This window comes from Varroa destructor, unplaced genomic scaffold, assembly GCF_002443255.2.
Source record: "Varroa destructor unplaced genomic scaffold, Vdes_3.0 BEIS01000003.1, whole genome shotgun sequence".
Lineage (NCBI taxonomy): Eukaryota > Metazoa > Arthropoda > Arachnida > Mesostigmata > Varroidae > Varroa > Varroa destructor.
Genome location: NW_019211456.1, coordinates 1,091,745 through 1,117,871, shown reverse-complemented (window position 1 = coordinate 1,117,871; position 26,127 = coordinate 1,091,745). Strand labels below are relative to the sequence as shown.

Here is a 26,127-nt window from a genome sequence, read left to right as displayed (position 1 = left end):
CTGCTTTTATTCATTTTCCCAAATTTATTCTACATCTTTGAATTTTTTGCAGTTAAGCAATATGATATGAAGAATCACCTGGATAGTTACTGCACCCTGAAGTAGTACTACATTTCTGAAGGATTTCTTTATTTTCATGTATATATATCTCTACTATAAAATAATTTAGTCATATAACATACCTACTATATATGCATAATACAAGAATCTAACAATCTATGGCGTTAATGAACGTTAAATGTATTGCTAAGTCCACGCAGAAAGTAGTAGATTTAAATCGTAGAAAATAGTAGATAAGTGCACTAGCCCTAATTTATGATATTGGGTTAGTTTATCATTGGACCAAAATTTAAACTAAGTCTTCAGGCATTAGAGATCGCCAACCAGCCAACACTTACACTAATTATTAAAATTAATAAAGTAAACGAGTCAGGCAGTGCAACAAATTATGGTGAATGATACAAAAAAACGTATCATTCTTCAATGGAATATATATATATGTATGTATAGCTTGTATACGTAAGAATGTAAATTCCCTAGCCGTGAGCTTCTGTGCTGATAGTTTCCAACCGACGGCTTAGTCTTCCATGCAGTTACAAAGCGCACGCGTCACCTAAACTGTTAAAACGACCGAATCACAAGGCCTGGAGACCGTTTGTTCAGCCGACCCTTGCTCGATCGTACAGGGCGAAGGACAGAACCAGGAATGCGGAAACCGCTGGCTAGATAACCGACAGAAGCACATCGAGCTCGTTGCAATCATTGGTAATGGTGTCGTAGTCAAACTATGGTCTGTAGGATCGCCGGTAACGAAGCAAAAAGCGGCGCAGACTATACTACAACGGTAAAAGGAAGTGCAAGGCCGCAGGATTGTTGAAGAACTGTAACTAAGGTGTGTAGCTATTACAACGGTGGCCGATTGGGAGGCGCCACAGCAATCGGGATTTGACGTATTAACGGTTACGAGTTGCAGTTTGCCGAGACTGAATGCGTTGGTAACCTTTTATTAATGGCTCATATGTATGTCCGTTATTTATAAGCCGTTGAAGTACCGCGTGGTTCCACTACTCTTCATTTTCATTGGAAGCTTCTATGTGGGATTTCGTGAAGTAATTACCGATGGACTTTCTTTTATACAAGCTTATCCAGATTTTTGATGAAACTATTAAAAAGCCGTTGTATGAGAACATCAGAATAAGAACACTTTTGTTGAAAATTATTTGTTTTTTTTTACTTATATCCCTTAGTACCTGCATGCGCGGTTTATGAGTAAAGTAATTTCGTTGGAAGTAATAATTTAGCTCGATTATCACAGTGGCCCCATCAGCGTGAACCTATAGATGTATACGCACTACCTAAAGGATTTCAATGTTTGTAATATTTGGATTCGTGTAACCAACAATTTGCTAACCTCGCAAAATTGGTTGTCCTATCCAAGCAAACTCCCGTTACTCATCGATGACTCATTATCACTGTCGCCTAAAGCTATGATGTCTATATCTTTGGTTATTGCGTGCATATCCGCCAGGCCGGTGAATTTCTCTAAAAAGTTTTCCTCGGTGAGAGCCTTGAATATGAAGTCGAAGCCGCTTGACATGTATTCTGACACAACCTGCAGACTCACAGATATTGTATTGATATTATAAAACTTGATTGCGCAAATCATTTAAGTGCTTAATGTGTTATAATATCACTTACGTTACAGGTTTAATACAAAGAAAAATTTAGATCAAACATAGGCGCCTTTAAACTACTGTAGTTTTTGGAATATACGGCATTATCAAGCCATTTTTGGCAGGCTTCCAAACATTCGGGGTAAAAACTGGTAATTAAAAAACTGAGTGTTGACTTCAGTTCAATCAGAATAGTAACCTCCGTAAACCCACTTAAGTTCAACGATAACGTCGGCGGTTAATTCTATATCTAGTTTGAAATATTAAAATTAACAAAGAATTTACTCGCCGTATTTCGTTACTAAAAAGCGTGGTATAAATCAGTTTGAATAGAAACACTGGTGAAAACCTTGGCCCAATAAAGAATTTCCAGTTTTACGTTAGTTCTAGATGTAATGACATATTTTACTCAAAGGTTTGTTAGAACGCTATATCATATATGCGTAAGATATCTTTACACATTGTTCCCTAATTGTTCACCGCACGCTCATTTACAGACGGTTTTTGACGATAAATGTCGATAAAATTGGTAATCGCCTCGATTTCGCTCGACATTTCGGTTTCCAAATTTAAGAGCTGTCAAAACGTCCAGAACTGGTGAACATCGATGGGAATTTTAGCTCACTTTTCTCAGATTGACGTTTAAGGGTTGCACACCTTGTAAATGCAGTCGCAGTATTTTCAAACGTTTCAGCATGTTTCCTATAGTACCATACAGATACTATGCGTATTACAAGTGCTTCCGCGTATATCTTACGTAGTTCTATATACAAAATCGTATCTAAAATGAATGATCCTGAATTCTCGCAATATGTAGAAAATATACGTAAGAACTCCCAGAAATGCCTTGAAGATAGCTTGAAGTGGCTCGAGCGGTATCTGTGTATTTCTCATTACCTCTAACACGGAAGTCGCTGAGGAAGTCGAGGGTTTATTCTATTATAAGATGTTAGCTTGGTCACAACGCAAAATCTCAAAACCGCAACTTCAAATAATGTCCAAGAATAACAACATTAAGCAATGATTTCAACCTGATGCGTACATTATGCAAAAGTCAATTTGCTCAAGGGGACAACGGAAAACAAAATTATGTATAATTGCCAAAATGCTAAGGATGCAAGCACTGAACTGCTTCCAGAAAACCGACTTCTCAATGTAAGTTAAAGGGGATATTTAAGAGACCGTGGGGGGTATACGCATCAAATATTTACATAACAAGACTGTTGACTTTAACTGATTCTTAGAGAAAAAGGTCTACTATTTTATGTGTTACCGAAAGTCCACTCTGCCTTGTGCATGCTGCAGTGATTCGCTAATCTCCGAAAAAATATAAAGATAGTCCATATAAACCCATAAGGGCCTACATGGGCTTAGTATAGGCTAATCTGTTTGCGCAGCTCAACCATTTATTCAATAAAGCCAGAAGAAAACTGTTTGTATTCTGAGAAAGCGCTAAGGTCCTTGCTAAAAAAAATTACACCTCGTAATCGTTCAGTATAAAGGTAGTTAGGTTAAAGATTTTGTTTTTTATGCCATTAATCCTCGTAAGATTTTACTGCATAATGCTAAACCGGGTTTCGAATGAGTTGAGGGATAAGACAGAACTGTAACAATGCGCATACCGTTCTGCTAGAAAAATAAGATCGCGCTGAAGCGCGTGTCTTTAACGTAATGATTTATCGATTCTTGTGTCAAGGACTATCTATACAGTTATTAGTATCTGTTTGCGAAAAAAAAGCGGAAGTTTTTGATGTGATTGACAACAACAATAATGATACGCTGCGAGTCATTGTAATTAAAAAAAAAAAAAAAAAAACTATGTTTTAGTTGAGCCTAACATTGCATGTGTAAATCAGAGACCTAAATTATATTTAGAAATGGAGTAGCGTTTTCAGTTAGCTTTTCGTCAAGTTAGCCACCAATAGCACCCTGCTTCATATACAGTGGTCCATACAGTCCCTAAGACGATTGCTTAATACAACTAGATGTAATATCATATACAGATATATATAAGATCATAAGCTATTTGTTTCTGGTCAATTTTGCACAGAAATCGTTTTGGCACAATGGATTGCTTGTTTTATCTCACTATAGCCCAGTATGCATACACTAACCTAAAAAAACAGCTGGCCCAGATAGTTTGAAGAGTAACTGAAATTTTCTTTAAAAGTTACAAGATGTTTAATGTTACTCACTCGAACCGATACTTGAACATACGATTAAAAAACAATCGTCAATTAAAAAAGGCTGAACATTTTGTTTGGCATACTTTCATGTGTCAATGGATTACTTTTTTCTATGTTTTTGCTAAGCTGATCTACCTTACCTTAGGCGAACAGGCAGTGCACATATAGAACGCTGTACTGTTGGGTGTCATAAAGTGGTACCGAGACAGAAAATACCGGATCTAGAATAGAAGCAGGGTGACAAATGCGCAGCAAAGAAGGATATGAATGAGACTTATGAACATGACCTATCTACGATATCGTACATGTTAACCTTACATTGCCATACCTACATCGAAGGAAAGCTATTACTATTATTTTTATGTAGGTAAAGAAACTATCATAAAGCGCGTTGATGCAGAAGCATAACTCAAGGCGCATATTATCGATCGTTTGTAATATATGTAAGTAAGTCGTTTGAATACCTGATGAGGTACCGGCCCTAGCACACTCGAGTTGTTTAACGCTGTTCCCACAAGATCGGTTGCACACCCTTCAGGATCTCCGATTTGTTCAACGGGACTTTCAGCTGGAGCATCCTTTATTTATACGCATTATAGATATATTCATATTAGTTGAATAATACTAATCAATAATGAATAACATTTAGTGCTAAAGTAAATGGTTAGGGTGCCTCTTACGTTTATGATAAACCATCTATTCTTGGGTGACGATTTGTATCTACTTTATTGTATTATTTTGAGTCTCTCTAGATTTTTGTCCGTCCGCGTGTTTGTGGCTATTTAACCCAAAACGAAGCCGTAATTGATATTCCTTAGACCAGCTGAAATTTCATCCTGGGGTGAACCGGGCGTCACATCAAACTGGTTCAATCCTTTTTTTCGGACGGTAATCTCATCTTCCCGTAGAGCGTAATATCTTTTTAGACAAGTTAGTGATTTTTGCGGTTTGCGTCACAGACACCGATGATTTGAAAAGTTTAATTTGAAAGTACATTGTTTCTCAAATAAAATGTGGAATTTGGAGGCGAACTTTTTTTTTATATGTCTTCTGCTTAGTGGTGAAATAGTGATTTTTGCTGAAACGGTTTGATACTAATAAAGTATGAGCCCTTGCAGCATATATAGGTCATATTTAGATGGATGAATATTTTCTTCCAAAATAATTTTTTTCTCATTATAGAATATAATGATAATCGGCATAGAAAATTCGTCATTAAAAAGTTTTTTGTTTTTCTCAGCGCTACGAAGTGGGTGCAATTGAATTTTTCACATGTATGTTACTTAGTCGTAAAATCTAGTAAATTTTGCCGACACTGTTGAGCAATGATCCACTATGAACCTTGTTCTCGACATATGAATCATATTCTCTGCTTAGATTAATACGCTTTTCGAAGAAGGACTTCTTTCTCCCGTAGTGTAGGTTACCAGAACAGTCGAATAAAAAAAAAGAATCATTCGTTCATACGGTAACCAATCGCTACTGGCGTCATAATTGCACCAAGGTAATGGCTTTACTATAAGACAATCACTATACCAAAGAAGTATGATTGCTGCTACTGAATAATTGCAACAGCATAACAACATACAAACGAGATGTTAGGAAAGCTACAAGATGCCGGTCTATAATTAGGCACTAGTATAAGTTATGTTAGATGTCACACGAATCAAAACAAATTCGTAGTAATGGATTAACGATAATGGGAGGGGACATAGTGGAGACAAGAGAAATAAATGACCATTTTTGTAGGGTAACGGGTCCATATCCACAGGGCAATTGTAATGGAGCTTAAATTATGCAAATTATATCAGATGTGACCATCTACTCTAACAGAGTAGTACATACATTAACGTAATAGAGCCTTTGAAGTGAAAGAATAGATTGACTAAGTTAGAAAACCGAATTGTGTAACGGGATAGCAGCTACGAATTAATAGAACTGATGCTGAAAGATCTTAGGAAATCGCATCCATTTACTATATAGACTCAGGTTTGCTGGTGAACTACGAATTATGTTACGCTATGTTTATAACGAATCAAATTTCTTTATAGATAATTTGACCAAATAACTGCAAAAATGATAACAGATTATGTGGAGCTGTGTCATTGCAGCGGTATTACTACCACTAGTATAATTTACGCTAAGCTGGGTGTAACATCAACGAATTAGATTAGACAAAATGAATCGCCGATAAAATAAGCATGGGGTAAAAACCTTGCGGATTCCTATATAATGAGGCGGATTCCTCTGTTTTACCTAAAAAACACCAACGTTAATATGAAGCCTGGATTATTCAAGTGGCTTACGCCACTAATCATACATTAGAGTTTTCAGAAGTATCTATAGGTCCGAATATTACCATATATTCATTATCTGTTGCTTTATATAATTTGTTATATAAAAAAGAAACGTAAGTTATATAATAATATATACGTTATATAATAATTATATAATTTACATAACAACTTACGTTTCTTTTCGGGTGTGATAGCAATGATACCATGAGCTCTGTCGCGAATCCAGCGGCCATTTGACTTATACCAGGTCGGGATACGGTGCACTAAAATTAAAAATATTATCGACCACGTTATAGGTATCCCAAGCAGTCAGCATTTTCAAAAATTGGCGTTAGTTACCAATATCAACCTGATATCGTTAAAACGGACCAGAGCTCGTGCATTTAGATGATTTACTTAATAGCCACTTGTTTAAACGCACAATTCGGATGAATATTAACAGGTTCAAAAGGAATGGACACGGGTTTTATAAGATTTTGTCTCACTTGCGTATAACAAGCCTTTTATAACTTGTACCTGTTGATCCAGTGATCGATCTCTGGTAGAGTTTGTTGGAGCTACAACGTCGTTGCAGAAGTAGCATCCGAGTTCATTCGAACCGCCAACACCATGTCTAAATTATAACAAACATTTCAGTGTGTCAAAATTGTTAGTCAATAAAAAAATTCCACTTGCAAACATCAACTGAATATGAATTTTTCTTCACTTAAATAATATATAACCAGCTTTATAATAATGGAAAATATTATATAAATACAAATGCGTTTTGTATTTGTAATCGAAGCATAATAATATAATAAAATGTGTAACAACTTAATCGATTCAGTTAAAATAAGGAAAGCGTCTAAGTAACGTCATATAAACAATACTAGAATATAGAGAGGTATTTGAATATTTTTTTAATCAAATCTTACAAAAATATGTAGTATGATATATTACTTTCTTCTATCACTATTTCTGTACCTAAAAAAGCAACTAACTAGTAACTTTTACGGCTCTTGCTAAATGCATTTTGGAGCCCATTAAGCATCTTAAATTTATGTTGACTTGATATTGCGTCGAAGTCTACTACCTCTGAGGCAATTATGATGTTTCTATCATCAGCATATGCTACTTTATTATTTTTTTTTATCAAGAAGTAGGGGGCCGTGGTAAGCGGATTCAAGGAAAACACACCTCATTACAAGAAAAGTATCGAACCCGAGCGCGGCGTTGATAACGATTTTCTTTTTGGCTGCTCCAAACAGGGTGGGCAACCACCGAGCTTCACGGGTATCCAACAAAAGGAATATGGCATCGTGATCTTCGATGAGATCTTCCAACTGTTTTATAGCTTCTGAGGTTTCTTTTTTATACTCAGGCGTTACTGTTTCAGTGGAAATTAAAATAGGAGAACGGACTATTTTAATTAATGATGCCAGAACTATACACATCCAGCAGGCAAATTTTCAAGTTGTTGAACTTAACAGAATCAGTTTTCAAGCATTATATATTTCATTTAATCTCAGTTATAGTTGCAAATGTTGTCGCGAAACATTATCTTCATCACATGCGTGCCTGTTGAACCTAAAAGGTTTATTCGAAAAACTTATTACACGAGATACGTCTATTTTGCGACAATCCTGACATTACTCGAACCAATCTCAATCAAGTAAACACGAATAGAGTAATAGCATACAGGCGTATATCGTTAGGTTAGGCAAAAATAAATATTTAGAGCAAGTAAAGATTAATTTGTGTTTTTCTATATAAGCAGTGATCATTTCAGGTACCTCGTTTTGTTAAAAATATGCAATGTCATTTTTGTTGCCAAGTCGCCTTATATTATTGCTCGTGAGTATTATTGTAACTACTAATGGTAAATCCTACCAGAACCGTGTCCCGGCATGGGAATTTTCATCCTAACGTGTCTTGCATCGACCCCGGGGAAAATTTTCTTACAGCTCTCAGCAGCTGCCTCAGCTTTTGGTCGACCTCCGTTAAGAGAATCGTCAAACGTGAAAAGCGACTGCCGGACAGGATTCGAATAAGAAACATCACCGGAATCAACGAATGTTATACGGCGAACCCCCCATCCAAGAAGAGAGCGTGCCACGTTACATCCTAAGGTACCTTTACAGACATCCAGTGTTCATAGGATCCTTGTTACTATGTGAGGTCAAGTTAAAACGCCTGCAGCAATGTTTTTAACTACGGTTGTATAAGTCAGACAGTATAAAACTCCATACATTTAGTGTGTGAAGTCAAATTAATTTATATAATAAGACCAAACAATTTGCGCGAGTCTATCACACTTTTTCCATCGTTTGTTTAATCTAAAATGATATATCGCGAAAACCATATTACCTGATCCAAGAAGAAGACACTTTGTCTTCGAAACGCATTCCAAGTTGATATCAGGGGCCAGTCTCCATCGCATCAACTTGAGATTGAGGTCGACCGCGGACTCTGCCAACATTTTGGGGTCCATTGACGACGATAGATTGAGACGCCTTGACGAAAATTTACTTTAATGTATCTTTCATTTTTTTTAAATTAATTATTTAATTACTGCACATGTTTCGTCTTTTACATACGATACATCAAGTACTTTTTGTTAGAGCTGTATTGATACCAGACAAAACGTGTTACCTTGGTTTGTTTTCGCCCTGTTGATTTTCTTCCCAGCCAACGAATTTTGATAAAGACATGAACTCCGAATCGAGACTAACCTAAAGAAATACACACAATATTGAGATGAGTGACTCTGGTAAACTCGGCACTAACGCAATTTTTTACTGTACCGTATTTTGTCAAAGGCTATGTATTTATCGCATAGGAAATACTAATACTCAGTTTGTCAGAACTATATACACACTTTTTACATCTTGTTTTTTTTAGCTTTCAAGTCAGATTATCAGTACCGGCTTGATCAGATTTAGCTGGACGCATTCTGGTTCGATTATTTACAAAAGAGTAATTACCAGCTTAGTTTACCTAGCGTGCTTCCCTTGATCTACCTGTAGCGAAACCGCTACGCTTAGGTTACACATTAGTTTATTCACCAGTACCAGAACCCGTGTCGCCTGCCTTCACTGTCGCGTCCACTCGTCACTGCTTACATTCACCAGCTGATGATAAAAAAATCGTGTGTGCGCGTGTACATACAGCACATGTTTGTTTAGCTTAACAAGCGGCCCTCAAGCTGCTACTTACTTAACATACGCATCAGAAGCCTTTGTTAAAAATTCAAAATGCCTTTGTTGTAGCTTGTAACAAAAAACAAGCTTTAAAGCTAGATATTCTCTCAGTAGAAAGTTTTTTTTTATTAGGCAAAATCTACTCAGCAAGACATAATGGTAGGATAGCATACAGAAGGCGAACAATATTTAAACATGAATACATATAGCCTCGAAAACGGCTACAAGGATTCTAATTACTTTTAAAAACCCAACTAAACATATTAAAAAGACAATCTCGAATTGCGCGTGCTATGAGACTGTGGTGTTCCCATAGTTGAGTGCATATACTCCATATTGAATACTAAACTGGCTGAATTTTGCATGATTAAAACCACATAAATGCCAAGAGTAAGGGTTTCCTTTTCTCTTTTTAAAATGGATTCACCTTTTCTATAATAATAATATAAATCTTATTATTGTTGTATTTTTCAACTTAAAAATGCCTGTCAGTAAATGCACGCACTTAACGCATTTGCTTGTAGTTTAAATTTAATAGGTACTGGTACTCTACAAGGCCACACACGCTATGCGGCGACATACGTGGCAACAAATGGGTTCATATAAAATTAGAGCGGCTACTCGGTTTCGATCCTATACACAAATTTTGCTTGTGTTATACATAACGATAAATAGATATTACCTTCTGTAACCTGACTCGAAATATTCGGGACTTGTTATAGTTGTGTATACGAGATCCTCGCAGGCTGATCACTGTATACACTCCCGTGTGTTCACTGTTGGCTATCTCTGGCATATGGTACGCAATTGTGAGAATTAGGCCTCGAAGAGGCCATCCCGGGAAGTTGGCGTCACCAGAAGGATCCGCAAAGACGACATAGACGTGTGTTGAACATTTTCTCCGTACTTCTTCTAACGGAAGCTCCTCTAAAGTTATTCTATCCAACAGCACGAACATTTTGCCTTCAGAAATACCTGTGTGTATGCGATAAACTTGCTTTGTAAAGCTCCTACTTGTACGAAAAAAGGTCCTTCCATAGACTAAGTACATGTAATTGCTTTTTGGTCCACTACTTTAATGATGCTTATATAGTGCAACGCTTTTTATACAATTTACCGTGATTACACACTTTCTTTTCACGTTTTTCCTAAATAGTCGGCGAATCGACCCCGGGTATCAAATCTCGCTTTTAGGAGGAGTATTCCCTCCATTTTTATTTCTCTTCTTGATTTCGAATCAACGGAGCCGCGCTTAGTCATCATAGAACAATAGTCATGGGTGTGCTATTGCCCTTTTCAATCAGCGCTGTTTATGACCTGATCATTCATAGGTTAAATTTATATTAGACTGATCTGTATATGCATATATATTACATAAACAATGGGCAAAATTTTTTTTAATTCTTTTAAACTACGCACGTTTGTTAGAACTAGACGTTGTTGTCTTCGGCCTCTACATGTATACATGCATATGTACATTTTTTTTATTATATTCGCTATCGTGCATATGTATTAGGGGTAGTACGTCAGGGCATGCCAAAAGCAGAAACAATTACACAATTTGGGTGAATACAAAAAAATGTTTGTATACAATGACATTACAATGTACTAAATAACAAAATATGCACGATAAATTTTGAGACACTAACCAGCAATTCTGTTCATTTTGTCTTCATTAAAGTCGTCGTCATTAATTAGGCGTAATGGGTCGACTTGGGTGAATTTCACCTGGGGTGGTAGGCCCAGTGCTGGGAACGCGCACCAATAGACATAATCAAACTTCTTTAGATCAGCAAATGAGAGAAGAATAATCGGGCAAAGATGCTCTGACGGATGCCGAAGGGCCTCACCAGATATGATCGCTTCCACCATCTATCGAATAAGTAAAAGTTGCAGAAAAAATAAAGCACTGATAGACAGACTAAAATGGTGATTTTGCATGAAATACCTTATTAAAGAAAATCAATGGTGGTTATTTATGCTTGATTAAGTTTTCGAAACAAATCTGGCACAAGGATTAGGCAAATGAATTCATATCTTACTAGATTCGCTTAGCTTTAAATTTAACTAACAAGTCATTTTCAGACACCTTATTTCTGTCGATACTTTTTATAATTAAATATATTTATTAAATTTTTATATAATTTTTATTTATTTTCATTAAACAATAGGTATATATAATTCCTGCAATGACTAACCTTAATTACCGCTTCTTTGACGAGATTATTTTTGTCACACCGCTTGAACGATTCGATACTGTTCTTGTTGAAAAGTACACCACGCAAGCTTAATTGGGGATAATTTTCCTGTAATCAAACCAGCTTGTTAAATTATATAAAGCTTCTCATTGATAGCTTAGAATTTTGATAATTTAGCTTTTTAGTGTACGACACAAAACCCGATCATTTCGGAACATGCTTTTAAATTCGCGTACTTCTCGAAGGGCATTGTACCCAATGGATGCAATAGCGCGTGGAATATTGTGGTTGATATCATATTCAGCCCGAAACTTTACTGGCTCTTCACTGAGCTTAAGTTCGTTAAGTTTCTTGGTGCTCAACTTATGCCAAAAGTTGAGATCGATCTGAGAGGTGAACGGCAGGTAACGGAGGGGATCTTCGCTCTGACTGTGAGATGGCATCCTTGATTCGGATCCTGCAGCATAAAGCAAAACTGATTTCTAAGTTATATATTCTAGCATAGCATTGCAAAGACATCAATCAAACTTATTGACCTTTAAACAATTATCGCTACATTCCTCTTATGAAGGTAAATGAAATTAACTTTTTTTATACAACCCACAGTATCATTTGTTTCGTTTATCGCAACTTTATCTTTTAAATATGACTTGCAAAACTCTGCTACTCCCATAATAAATGCACGACTAAATGAGGGCAAGACAAGGGGTAAGTATGAGAATGACATGGCAGATCTCAGAAACTATAAAGAATGCTTAGATTCGCCTACGGATTAGAATTATCTATCGGATAATAAGTAAAGAGCTATACTGAACTGTACTAGAGTACGACAAACATTGATTAAACTATTACATTGCCACGACATGGCCTTTTAATAGATACTGAGTGCAGTATACTACTAAAGCAATCATGCATTTGGTACATTTCACATATAATGAAGAGCAATCTTTATTACAGTGTTCTATTTGAGGGCTTAATTTCTCCATGGCGTGCTGCTATGTTTCGAAAATAACTTGCACTTTGCACCTTGAGTTGTACTCGTCTAAGTGTCGGTGAAAAATTTTCAAAAACTTCACAGAATACTCAGAAAAATATTCACATGTAGACACAACCTAAAGAGCCGCTGCTATCGCGTTTCGTGTTTACGTTGAGACTGGTCAGCTGATTTAGAACATAAGCTGCGATTACTGACAGGGGAAGGAAGCCAGCTGAATTGAGACAGACGCAGACGGGAAGCGGAGAAGAGAGGGACAGATCAAGTGGTAGATGAAGACCGTTCGGGCCGATTTTACCCATTGCTGCATGGAGCCATTATTTGTGTGAGCGCGAAAAGAGTCGAAGACATGTGGACATAAATTATTTCTCTATTAGAACGGACAGTTTTCGAAAAGGTTTTGTCTGCAATATACTTGTGACAAGTAATGATTATAAACATAAATGAATGATGTTGCGCCTCTTAACGAATATACTCAGTCCACTTCAACATGCCCTTAGTATTGTGACTTATTCAAATTAGCTAGGAATAGATAACTAAATTGTATTCACTTTATCAAACAATGATCTGTATACGAATGCTAATATTATTGTTGCCATTACTGTTAGGTCCGAGACTGAGTGGCTGCTGTTGCCACCGTCATTATGTATCTGGAATAGCCAATGGAATAGAATCGTGTATCACTACCCCACATGACGCGAACATTGACTCAACTTAAAACACTGTCGACCTGCTAATTTGACTCATCAAAATGGCGGTGGAGATTCGCTTATTAACCTAGCACTATAGTATTTTGTAGCTTTAAAGAGGAACTAGGTTTTCGTAGAGGTGACTTCACCATTTAGTAGAGAGTTCTTTTCTGGGACCAAAGTATTTACCATGACGATTTAAAATCTTTCTTGCCACTTTCGAGATTCATCGGACACATAATGCATTATATGCAGAAGGTGTTCCCAAATACTGTATACGCAACTTAAATGGTTATAACTAAAATTTTTATTCACATATATGTATATATAAGTATTCCTCTTAGCGCGAACGTTAAATATTTTTTATCGTTCTGGTCAATACACTGATGATAACGTTCGGTCAGTGATTTAAAAAGTCCGTCAAACATTTTCTCTAGTGCTGTGACATATTTCTACCCAATTGCGATTTCTAGCTATTTCAGTGCTGCAGATTTTATGCCGTAGATTACCCTAATGGCCCCATTTTTTTAGAGATCCTCATCAAAAATTATCACGATATGCTCTTAAATCAAGATGCACGTGATAGGTGCTCCCTTCTACTAAAAATAAAATTTCCCATGCTAAAGTCCTCTGGAATACGTAACGAAACAGATTCTTAGAGTAAAGCTAGTTGCCACCGCTCGCTAGTAGCGGCACAAACGCAAAACAGTAAACAGGATTAAACTTTGGTCTAAAATAGCAACGGAAATACTTAGGTTTAAATTTATTAGTGCGTGCCATAATAGTAGGTCAGGCTATTTACACATGTTTTAATATAAAGCCTAGGGCCGCCTGCCTGTGTGCTTGAAAAAAAGAAAAAAAAATTCTCCATTGCTAAAACTACACCCAGTGGCGTCTGAACGTACGCACCTGTACACCCACTCTGATTGCAGGTTTCCATGGGGACAGACGCTGGAAATACCTTCGGTGGAACTCCGACAACAATTACATCCAAGCACACCCTTCCTAAACTGAGGATCTAAAATGGCGCATATATGGAATCGCTTCAGGAGACCCCGCACAGAACTTCGAAGGTGTTACAACATGGTCACGGATTCAGCTTGGGCTCTTGCTATCCGGAATAGCGCTGTGGTCTCTTTATTCAGTATAAAGCTCGCTGACAAATACGTATTTAGAAACATCTCCTCCTATTTTATCTTTAATGATGATTTCGTGCAGACGAGAACGCGCGGCTTACATTCCTCTGACATCGGCTTCCCAACCCAACGGCAAGCACCGATAGAAGCTTTGCGTCCGACGCTGTTTTTTATGGCGTGCCACGCTAATGCACCGAACCTGGCTATTATTAGCGCTGGGATACTTAACTAAACGACTTAAACACGACTGAGGGCGCTGGCTGATGCTGCCAACTGTTGAACTTCAGTTACAGGTAAGTGCATTTGGAACTTGCATGCAAACTTCGCAAGGGCCTTTGTGGGGTTACGTGGCGACGCTACAGCAAAGCTCTCACATTGCCACGATTTCTCGACGTTCTCTAAGAAATTCTTGAACTCTGACCACAAGCTGACACACTTTAATATAAGCTGCTCTTACTGGAGAAACGCGTGCGGGTTCCCATCAGCTTATCGGACGCCTTGTCGAACGGATGGTTTTGAACACCTCCTGTGTATTTCTGATGCCTATAACGAATTAGGACCTCTCGACTGAACTTATTTATGCCACCGTATGTAGACATTCGTCGCTCTCTCCAACGGCCTAATTCATTGCCCAGATTTCCAACAGTCAAACGCTCCATCGTGGTTTCAAGCTAAATTTTACCGACTATACGCAGGCTGTTTCAAGCGAATCCGACAGGCTTCGAGATTGAATAACTCTTAGCTGGAATGATGTCTTGTATTATGTATGTACAGCTTTATCTTTGCCATCTGCCTTCTTATACGTAACTTCTCTATCTGAGACATTTCGAAGTCAGTATATATTTGATATGTTTACCCATCAGTTCCCTTTCTTAGGGCATGAAATGCCCCGTAATTACATATACTTAGATCGGAAGAAAAAGTAAATTAAGGCCAACGTTAGATATTGGTTTCCTCAATCCAGAAGGTTACTGAGGCATGGCAATGAGCTGTGGTGGTGCCATCAATCAACCAGGTTGCGGACTTTTGATTGTCGTGAGTATCTCGAAGAACTCGAAATAACAGGCTGCGTTCATCGTTTCATTTTTAGTAAGTATCTTATAGTAGCAGATGTCCTTGATATCCATTGTAATGATGACCATCACCTTAGGTTCGAATCGACCCCACAGTGACACCGAACCCGATTTCTCCCCAGAACGACGCCATTATCTTGGGTGGTCTGTCTCCGGCTGGCAGTTGAAATTGATCCGCACCTCATCTGCGGCGACCGTATGCTCCAGGTGGATTTTTGTTAAGTAAAGTTCCATGAATTTGGAAATATAGTGGAATACATCACTCGCATTTTCACCTGGCCAACTTGTCTAGAGTCAACTTACTAGGAACTCTTTTTTATTCAACTTCTGCAATTTCAGTATTTGAGAACTAATTTTGTACGACGTTATATGTTGAACGCCAGTTTTGGCCAAGAAAGCCCTAAGATTTCAAGCTCTGCCTTCGTGAAAACCTCCTCGATTACGGCAATGTATCCTTGCTTTTTGGGTTTCGAAGGTAATCTCCTCGCTAGTCTTCAATGCTCCATCTCAACTTCGAAAATGTTTGCACCATCCTCGTATTGCCTTATTTTCCTAAGGTTTCCTTGTCTTCTCTAATGTCTTCACCAATCTTTGATGGTGATTCCGATTTTTGCTATGTTGTCTGCTTTAACTGCGTACCAAAGTAGGCGTGTAGTTAATATATAACTGTTTTTTTTTTTGGCTTTTGCCCAATTTAGGACGAGAGTGCCTTGTGACGTAAATCCAAAGAAACTTTTGATTATTTCCTAATCTTTGACTTTCGGTGCCATGAATGCCCTACAAAGATATCACTCCTCTTAACAAACACTTCTTCGTTCTCCCCCTTCCTACGTGTCCAGTCGCATTAAGTACACTAATAATTAAGCATTCTAATCTACTTACATAGTACTAGATCATCGTCCACTATGAAATGCAGAAAACGTTGATCTCGTATCTTAAAATGGATGCCTATCTTATTATTGAGTAAAATTTTAAGCCGATATTTTGTTTTCAAGATGCATTTAGGATTTTTGCAGTCTGAGACACTTTGTTCGAACATCTTTACTTGACTTGTTGGCAGGCAAGTTGTAATGAACCATGAAAGACCCGAAAATTAGCGTCGTTTACTAATACTAATATCCATATATATATATATATATATATCTACTTCTAGTATCAGTATGTGTCGTTGGTTTTAAAATTTTGAAACTTAGACGAAAGTGAAATTTCGTGGAAGATAAATGCAACTAAAGTGGCGCGACATCATCCTAAAAGAATGTACAACTGTAATAGCTTGTGGTGTCTGTTTGGTAATTTTGTGCAGGTGTTATCCGCCATAACTTCTTCAAGTTCTGCTTCGTCCATAACGGCTGAAGTATACTCTGAACGGTAAAAAGAGATCAAAAACAAACATCTCATTAAGCAACCAAAAGTTGTGAGTAGAAGTAAAGCACCTCCATTACGCGGCAAGGCTTAACGCCACCTCACGAAAACCACGGTTGCATAAATGCAGAAGTTACAGTTACTCTCACACACAACTCATAACTGCTTCCATATAGTATCTTTTTTTGGAATCTTGACAATTTCTTTATAGTAGTAGCGTTGTTCAGATTTCAACATGGTGTCAAAGTTGCCTGTTGAGACTTCATGAACTTTGGTCTTCTTAAATTTCTGCACCAGCGGCATAAATGGCTTACCTTTGATGGGCTCGCAGAGTTGAAGTTCACTGGTCGTACTTCCTACTAAATACTTTAGTATATCTTTTTGTCTTTTATTTCTGACGAATGTTACGTAGATCACATAGAAACGTTTCTTAGGATTTATAATCAGCAGGTCATTTTGGATCTTCTATGATCGGGTTAGGTTGGGCAAAAAACTAAAGCTAGGTAATTGTAAAACTTCTGGCAGGGCGAAACCTCATGAATCTTACACGGCAAAAATATAGCAACTGAGACCGATGGTTCAAGCAGAGTGATATTTCAAAGCCTCTGCCGCTTTATTATCGATAATATCTTCTCTATAATTTTGACAATATAATTTTTCATACAAGCACGATCTTTTTCGAGCAGTCTACGTATTACACAAACAATTAATTGTTTCATTACGTTATAAGTCAATGCGTGTCTCGAACAGCGCATTCTACAAAAAAAGTTTGCAGAAACCTTACCTACACGAGACTAGCCTGGTCTGCCTCCTGTAGACATATTTTATTGACCTTGGGAATTGCCGATGTTTGATTGTATCTCACACGATTGTGGAATGTGCTGTTCTCATAAACGAGTTCACATTTAGGCGTATTGTAAAGAGGTGCTGTTTAGTAAGGTGTGCCATTAAAAGCTTTAATAGCCGGGGAAAGAGTTAGCTTCGTTAGATAACTTCGCTGCGATTCTAAAAACCATATGACGAAAAAGAATGAACGCATTGGGTTAAATCCTGTGAGTATTTTTTGTTGCTAATTTTTTGAAACAGCATCGTTACTTAGGTAAAGCTCGCTCTTCAATTTCATTCTAGCTTGAAAACCGTTGGTTGGACTGGTTGGCTATAAACATATGTCTCCCACTGCAGTAGACCGGTTGCTAGTATCACTAGGGAGGAGTGTGCATAATCAATACATTGAATATCGAAGATGATCTCCAAACTATTTTGTTCCGTTGCACCATGCATTTTGCGCTGTAGACAAGGCCTTCGTTCCTGACTTGTAACTTTCTTTATAGGTACATTATCATCCGTATATAACTCCGTTCGTATAATATCATACATACCTGTACGTCACCCCTTAAATACTCGTGACAGGCATTTACCCTGTCAACGTAGTGACGATCGCTTTGGGATTTAACGAAGTTTTATTGACGTATACGCCATATTGCAGGTTAAAATATGTTTATACCCGGACTCCATTTGCAAAACTCGCAGGCTTTAACAGATAATCGATTTTTACAAAATAAAAAAAAAACAGATTTTGCTCCTATTTAACCTAGCAACGTTACACATTTACAACTTGCAAGCCTAAAAAACCTTTAAAAAATGTGTAATTAGTAAATGCTAACCACGATTGGTGTCTTCGATAATACTATTATGATCAGTCTTGCACTAAAACATATTTTGACCAGTTGTTGAAACGTTATCACATGCTTTGTTTCAATAATTCCTGTTGCCTCAACTGTTCGATAATCCTTATTCAGGTTATTCAGTGCCGTGTTCCAGCCATCTTGTGAGTTTGCAGCTGAATTATCCTGAACTTCCGTTGCAGTTAAGCTATCATTAATAACTTGCTACTTCATTAGAGATATTTTTATATCTCAAGGAAAAACAGACAAGGTCTTTTAATATTGCGCTAAAATTTTCGGCCGCTTTTAAGACAAAGCATAGAAGCAGCGCCAACTTGATAGTTTGGAATAACGTAAGTGTTTCTTTTTCCATATTTGGTTCCATGGCAGACAATGAGAATCATTCCGAAAGCGAACTTATGCCGATCTCTTCTTATTGTTAGGGCCAAGTCTTTACAAACAGCCACAAAAGTGGTTAGGGTCGTTTTTTGGATGGTCCGGATATGCATGAGTCTCACGTGTATGTATATTTTGCAGTGCAAAGTTTACAGTGGAAACCAGGGATGAAAAGATCGTAAGCATTTTTGGTAAGGTGCGCTTGACAACTTGACTGCCCAAGATGCTCAACCCTGTATGTCCAACGTAAGTAAATCACATAAGAGTAATTGTGATAATCAATTTGAATGACAAGTCCGCAAGTACAAGATTGCCTCAGTGCTCATGCCCACATAGAAAACGTAAATCCTATAGTTGCACTCCGACGTATCTTGACGTCCCAAAATTCAGCAGATCATGAATTATATACTGCGGTGTTCTTGAGGATTTACTTGCTTTTTTCATAAACTAACACGGATGTGTTGAGCAGCTTCAATTTTGTTTCTTTGAATTAGAAAAGTGTTGGCTGACTGTGGGTTTTATAAAAAAAAAAAAAATTGTATGGTTACTTGGTTTAAAGTGTTCACACATTTTGTTGGAAGTTATGGCTTGTTCCTACTTTTTTTAACAGAAGCTTAAAAGTAATATGAAATCTTTATTTTGACATTCAGAACGACAAAGTACACTGTTTCATGATGAATTTTCCATTGTTGTAATATTTTTTATTTGTTTACTTGAAAACGCTAATTTTTCTGTGATTCATAGTTTAAAGTAATCAAAAACGTACCTCTCTTCCTTTTCTCTGCTCCCCGCTCGATCTTCATTGTAAGGTACCACCACTTTTGTTATTACGATTCTATCCGTCAGTCAAAGCCTAGTGTTTTGTTTATTGATGTTGAGTATTGGAACCGTCTGCTTGTAGATGGCGGTCTGCGTAGCCTCGTTCCGCTGCCTGCTCAACAAATCATAGCGCTAATAAGCGCGTAGTGGCAACAGTGGTGTCGGTGTAGCTGTACTCGATAAGCAATCAGCCTTCGTCGTCCCTGCTCACCGTGTGGCTCTACGGTGCCCTCGCCTATTTTCCGCCTCGCAACAGTTGTGCGGCTGCCGCCACCGTCGGCGACACTTCCGCAGCTGTTGGTGCTGCCCTTTCCTGATACAGTTGCCGTTGCTCAGGAACGCCGCCGCCACCACCGTGCCTGTCGAGGAGCGCCCTCTCGGGACATGAACATGAAGCGAGTAAGAGTGGGACGATAATGGCGACAGCAACAAAGTGGTCCCTACTTTCGCTCAGTTGTTTCATTAACCATATTTAAGTACCACATACAACATGCCTAACGATGATATGTATTTTCAGTACGATGTTACGATGATGAGCTTCTGACACTGTAACAGCAACAACAACTACTTTTGCTGATGCTGCGGATCCTGTTGACATTACAGTGGCTCAACTGCGCAAACGTGAGAAGGCGGCGGTAGCGATGGTGGTGATGATGGGATAGCAACTCCCTCTGGTGGTGTGCATTTGGTCTTTTCAGCCACACTCCCTCGCATTCCCTTTCCTGGCTGCCGCTTCGGGACTCGATAGGCTGAGGAGGAAGCTGCTGATTCGCACTGTCTCCAGACCCTCCTCTGGGTGGCGCTGTACTTTAATGCAAGAATTTTCGAGTTGCTTTGATGATCGTGCATTTGTCTTGGGTCGTCAATGGTTTCCATTTTTTCAAACCCATTTTTTGTAGGAGCAGTAATCTCGCCATGATATGTTTGTTTACGATAGTAATGACGAGAATGGCGCACACAGTGCGATCAGAGTAAGTGGCGTGTCTTTCCTGTGAGACCAAAACGTAGTTGATGGAAAAACGAAAAACCCACCCTGGATTTATTTACAGTGTTTTTTAAACGCATGCTGTCTACGCCTGTAGTCCAGCTAGCAAATCGTTTTCCTGTTGTTACCATTGGAATTATACCACGGAACTTTGTGACTTAATCATTGCAGAAGTGCAGAAGGACTCCAATGTTACATACAAGCGCATACGATTTCCGTAACACTGTGACTGCGTCGCAGTGACTGTAATTTGTGCTCCACAAGTAATTACCGCGCGAGTGCAATCAAATCAACCGATAACGCTGCTCCCATGCAGAGCAAGCCTTATATTCTCTATTACCTGGTTGTTTTTCTGTTGCAATAGTCGATGCCTTGTAGTGCAGGTGCGCTAGATACGATTGGAAACGTGCTCAAGCAACTGGCGGACTTAGTCATGCTACTTCAGGATTGCAGCTGCGGCGTCTGCAGTTGTTAACCGGCGGATGTTAAGCGAGCAGGTGGGTGAATATCATCGATGAACACGCTGAACAAATGATGATTTTCTTAATGTGATGTTCTTACAATCTACGATCTTGGCGTGTTCATATACAGCTTGTTGCGTAGCGAGTCTAAAGCCTATTTGGCGCGTACTTGTTATTAGTTACATTCTGCAATACACTATTCTTGCAAAACGTTCTGCTGGTTGCAACTTCAAGTGTTTGGCGGTATTGTTGCTTACTCTTCGGTTACAGCTGATTTTCCTTAAAAGGCTATTTTACACCGAAGCGTTTCTCCCGCGAAAGAAGTCATTACAATGAAGTTTACTCACTCGTCAAGAGGGATTACCCCGGAGGTCTATTGGTCCATCTGTCTGTTATTTATTTTTTTGCTGCCCCCTGGTGGCAAGTGGATGATTTGCCACTGATAGTACAGCTTTATTCTACGTACGTTTCCGGGCAAACTGTGTTACGACGCCCTGCAAGGAACAAGCGCGTGATGATCGTTAATGTCATGTATACTAGATACAAACACGCACTTGTAGATGGGAGGAAAACTTTTTTGTTTGGCTCGATGAACCGTATATATCTAACGTAGGAGAGTATTCTCCTCTGTCTACTGTGGCGTCATTGTTTTTAATGATTGCGCATACATACGACGCAATATCATTTGACGCGATATGTATGCCTGACTTCCTGCAACGTAAACACTTGCGTGCGGATTAGCAACGAAATAGGTAGATACTTATTTTCACACCTATATCTGCTGAGGAAACGTTAGATAAAAAATGAAAATGGGCATATGAGTATTATTGTCTGCTCTGGAGCTTCATGCTATAAAGAAATAAATGGTAGACTTGACATAATAATATAACAGTATTGAAACAAAAAAATATCTGCAAATTCATCTAACTGGCAAGATTTTCCTCTTAATTTCTTTATACCTAAACTATCAATAAACAATTTCCCAAAGACTTTAGAGACTGCCATAATAACGTTATATAGAGACGTTTAATGAGGAATTGCTTCAATGATAATCTTGCTTGTTGCTTTTCAACGCTAAAGTTATGGTCAGCGATACATTTTTTACAAACTTTTTTGAAACCTTTAATGAATTTCGGGATGAATCTTCATAACAATATTTGATATTTTTTAGAAAAATCATATTTGGGTTTATTACTCCATCTGAAGCCTAAGATAAGCTATGCATCTAAGCCATCGATGACAGTGATGCATAGATTATCTTACGGATATGGTAGGTGGGTGTATCAAAGATTTCCAATGCAGCTGAGTAACTGTGCATCGTGTCAGCGATGTGCGCCAGAGCTTTGTGTTGCATTGTTCTGGGTTATTTCTCGCATAGGCGCTGCCCTTTACAGTTGTACAGAGTGGGCTTGCCTGGCCTACGAGGCACACAAATGATGGTTTCCTTCATTAGCTTTTTCACTTCAAATATGCCGGATCTGTTCCACCTTTTGTTAGCTCGCAGCATTTCTTCATCAAACTCGTAACTTGTTATCCATGATTTATCTTATAGATATCACACTGTGACAGGCTCTGCAACGCCGAGAAGCAGGCCAAAAAATGCGCAGATTTTGTCTATCGATTAAGGAGTGGGAACCTTACTGGGAATTTCTCTGTAGATGTAGAGGATTCTTTACGGTTGCATATGATAAATCCAAATCTCAAGATATAACAGTCGCACTAATCGAAAGATCTTCTTCAAAAGATTGGATTTTCTTCGTCGTTATCAAGCAAAAAAAGTCATCCTAGGTACAAAGTATATTTGAGGTGTAAATACTTCGTACAACGTTTCCTGAACCAATCGATTCAGCTATGCTTTCCAAGGGCAGCACAAATTCCAGACATCTTTGTTATAGTTAGAGTTCTCTTAGTTAGAGTTTGAAGAAGAACATCGCAGGCGTCAGAAACTCACGACAGTAGTGCGCTTTGAATGCCCACACAATTGTTTCTATCAGCAAATTGAGTATTTTTTGGTGCGAATTTATTTGCAAAAGGATCAAGTAAAGCAAATTAGAGTTTTCTGTAGTATAATTAATATTAGTACTAACCGCTTCTAGTGTTTCAGAGGATGTTTTAGTCTTATAAGATAATAATATTTGCGCATTAAAAGGATACGGGTAAAAAGCGAACGCCATCTGCGGGTTTTGTGCCGCTATAGGAAAGTAAGCAAAGGCTAGAAAGGGCTAACCACAGTGGCAACGGAGATTCTTCAAAATGTTTCAGTGTCAAACGATGCCTGTCAGCGCAACAAACAGTACGTAGAGATATGTCGTTACGATAGATGTAGAGTCTTAAACACAAAATGAGAGAACGCGCTCGATAGCTTACTAAGTGATCAGTAGCTACCTTAAGCTGTGTCTCATCAAACTACTATTCTATTATGAAACTATGTTTCCTTCGTAATCTCCCTTATTTAAAGGTAGACTATCGACAAATACGTTATCAGGTAACACCGAAATTGGTTCAGTAGCTAGGACTTAATACGACAGAAAAAAGACTCGCCAAGGTAATGGCTGTATATTGCTAAGCAGCTCCCAATAATAGCGAAAACCATACATATATATATATACCACCTCACATATGTACAATTTCGATCAAAAGCCCTGAGACAATGAATATAAAATAGTGAGAACATAATCACTGGTTCTTCTATGGAGGTTTTCTGTAATCAAGGTCAAAGCAGAGGCCATGCGTAATATACACGAATAATACGCCAACTGTGAAAAAACGATAAAATGTTTTCCTACAGTATAAGGCTGTGGTACGTTTGCCACGCATTTCATGAACTCTGTCGTTAATCATTTTTCGATCCACGTGAAAACATCAAATTACTGGCTGAAAGAATGAAAGAAAGAATTTACATTTCCTGCCTCGCTCGCAGATACACACCTGCGTTCTTCTTTTTCTCTCATTGTGTTTAACGCAATGATACTTAATCGTGCTACGATGCTTGCTATGATAAAAAGGCGATGACATATATACTTCTCTGCCAGTAAATCAACAGAATAAGCAAAGGAGTCCAGCTGGAATAACGCTGATGTCCACTATCATCGCTTCTCCACTGCCGAGCAGACCGTTGTTGATTCTGAGAAGTTCGCGTTGCCAGCGATTGGTTACCCAGCCGACCGTTCACAGCCTCACTAGCAAGTGTTGGTCGGCTTGACTGCTGACGAAAGTTTGGTCGCTTACGATGAATTCGCACAAACCCACGAACAGCCATGAATGATGTTGAAATTATAAAAGAAATGTATTCGATCGGTTGACCCAGTCGATGTTGACTGAGTGAAATAGATATTTTCTTGCACAAAAGAAACTGGTTCGCTCGCAAAAGATTCACTTTATTTCCCGGCAGAGGCTAAAATCCCTAATGATATAGGCATCAGACCTCCGGAGCTAAAGTCCCCGATTCGTTTGACGGTAGCTTTAACACCGTAGTCAGATGCAACAGTTTTATGATTACTCACGAATGATACACTTCGATTAATTACTGTCAATCAGATCGATACCCCATAATTATGCTAAAGATTTCATTTTTAGCGTTGCTAACAGAGACAGACCAATTACGACATTTTGTTTTCAATAAATGTGCGATAGAACCCATGTAAGATTTTTACACTAGCTGATCAAATATGAACCAGAATCTTTAGCGTCATTGTAGTGAAGTATAGTTCTAGGTAGTAATTAGTATATTAGATCGAACTAATAGGACCGAAATTTTTTGTCGTTAATATCCTCGCAACCGAGACTAAATATTTTTGTTAGATAAACGGTTCCATTTGTAATGTATTTCTTATTTGTTAAGTTCCTTCATTTACTACCTTGTAGCTGTGATACTGTATAATTGATACAATATTTAGTACTTTGTTACGATTATAAGGCGAACATTCGCGAGTCTCAATTTGGTAATTGAAGTCCAACTTGTGCAACCGGTCGTTCAGGTTGGATTTTTTCAAAGCCGTGATGAACCTTCAATGTTCAATAGCATTTTAAACTTTTCGATTTTAGTTGTGACGCAATGTGGTAATGATTAAACTACTCCAAGGGATAGCGTACCATTATCTTTATTATTATCTATATAAAATTGCTGGGTAGTGCCCAATTTGAACTCTAAGGCTTCTACCCAGAGGAAGGACAGCAATAAACATATAATCATATTATATAAAATAACGGTATCTTAATAATTTAAGAGCCTTAAAAAATGTTGTCTAAGTGTCCAGGGGAACGAAAGTCGCCATAACTGAGTGATATATCATAACGGTTATATTGACAATGCCGCTCTGAGCAAAGGACCACCTTCATCACTAATGAGCGTTCAACGTTATTATTTCTCTGCCGGATACCGATGTATGCCAATGAATCGGTGTTCGCTGTTTATTGATTGACACACAACTCCGCTAATCCATTGCCGCTGGCATCACTTTGTCTACCTTCACGTTGCCTCTTTTATTTCCCAGCAATTGTTTGGATTACTTTTGGCTAGAGCATGACCTACCAACATCGGCTTTTGTAGCATATACTGTTTTGCTGCTCTGAGAAGGTGTCATCATCATGTAATTGTTATAAGAAAAACAACAGCTGTGACGAATATTAACACACGTATGTATTTATTTTTTATCAATTTCATTATATATTCATTACTATCAATTTTCAGTCTGTCTTGGAAGTTTTCTACTATCGCAGCAACAGTAGAGCAGCAGTGTTTTGATTAATTTTACAGACGATTATATATTTTTATAGAACAGTTAAGTAGATTGATACTTCACAGTTCTTCTTAGATTACTAAGTTATGGAATGATATTGAGGAGTTGGCATTTACGCACTATTAAGTATCACTTAAGTGTCCCTGTTCACGAAAAGAAAAAAAATAGTGGAAATCCAGATTGTTAGTATTTCTAGTTGGTTCTAGTATCTAGCTAAGTATACGCGTTAGTGGACTTGAACCACAAATTCGCTAGGCCTAAAATAGGATTCAAATA

The 26,127-nt window shown here is 38.1% G+C and overlaps 2 protein-coding genes and 1 long non-coding RNA gene across 20 annotated transcripts in view; 2 read left to right on the top strand and 1 right to left on the bottom strand.

Annotated features, from left to right (window-relative positions):
• Positions 1 to 1,204: 1,204 nt before the first annotated feature.
• Atg7 (Autophagy-related 7) lies at positions 1,205 to 19,861 on the bottom strand. 5 transcript variants are annotated; one of them, XM_022797402.2, is made up of 15 exons: positions 19,614 to 19,856; positions 12,646 to 12,831; positions 11,770 to 11,990; positions 11,534 to 11,641; positions 10,985 to 11,207; positions 10,018 to 10,310; positions 8,788 to 8,867; positions 8,503 to 8,648; positions 8,026 to 8,268; positions 7,333 to 7,522; positions 6,673 to 6,769; positions 6,330 to 6,419; positions 4,324 to 4,437; positions 4,000 to 4,080; positions 1,205 to 1,612 (listed from the first exon to the last, which is right to left on the bottom strand). In XM_022797402.2, exons 1-15 carry the CDS (start codon positions 19,648 to 19,650, stop codon positions 1,430 to 1,432), a joined length of 2,292 nt encoding a protein of 763 aa, XP_022653137.1. In that variant the 5' UTR covers positions 19,651 to 19,856; the 3' UTR covers positions 1,205 to 1,429. The 5 variants fall into 5 exon arrangements, with proteins under 5 accessions (XP_022653137.1, XP_022653141.1, XP_022653138.1 ...); XM_022797406.2 differs by lacking the exon at positions 8,026 to 8,268 and having other exon boundaries at positions 19,614 to 19,861; XM_022797403.2 differs by lacking the exon at positions 12,646 to 12,831 and having other exon boundaries at positions 19,614 to 19,857.
• LOC147756364 (uncharacterized) lies at positions 12,808 to 19,352 on the top strand. The gene is made up of 3 exons (XR_015325084.1): positions 12,808 to 12,924; positions 14,149 to 14,645; positions 16,729 to 19,352. It is a non-coding gene; the product is annotated as an uncharacterized LOC147756364 (long non-coding RNA).
• Positions 19,862 to 20,085: 224 nt separating the features above from the next.
• Positions 20,086 to 26,127, top strand: part of LOC111246953 (uncharacterized) — a 63,767-nt gene continuing 57,725 nt past the window's right edge. For 7 of the 14 annotated variants that reach the window (XR_015325079.1, XM_086985486.1, XM_086985484.1 and 4 more), the window contains exon 1: positions 20,091 to 21,148. The gene's annotated coding sequence lies outside the window, so the exon portion shown is untranslated. Of the gene's footprint in view, positions 21,149 to 26,127 lie in introns of all 14 variants that reach the window. The other 7 variants (XM_086985488.1, XM_086985482.1, XM_086985481.1 and 4 more) reach the window with 6 other exon arrangements.

Bases quoted from the DNA above. Each gene is read 5' to 3' on its own strand.
- Atg7 (XM_022797402.2), bottom strand. From the start codon at position 19,650: ATGAAGATCGAGCGGGGAGCAGAGAAAAGGAAGAGAG. The intron at 10,311-10,984 runs GTTAGTGTCTCA...GCATACACACAG, and splicing joins CAAAATGAACAGAATTGCTG to GTATTTCTGAAGGCAAAATG. The intron at 8,868-10,017 runs GTAATATCTATT...GTATTTCTTTAG, and splicing joins TTCGAGTCAGGTTACAGAAG to GTTAGTCTCGATTCGGAGTT.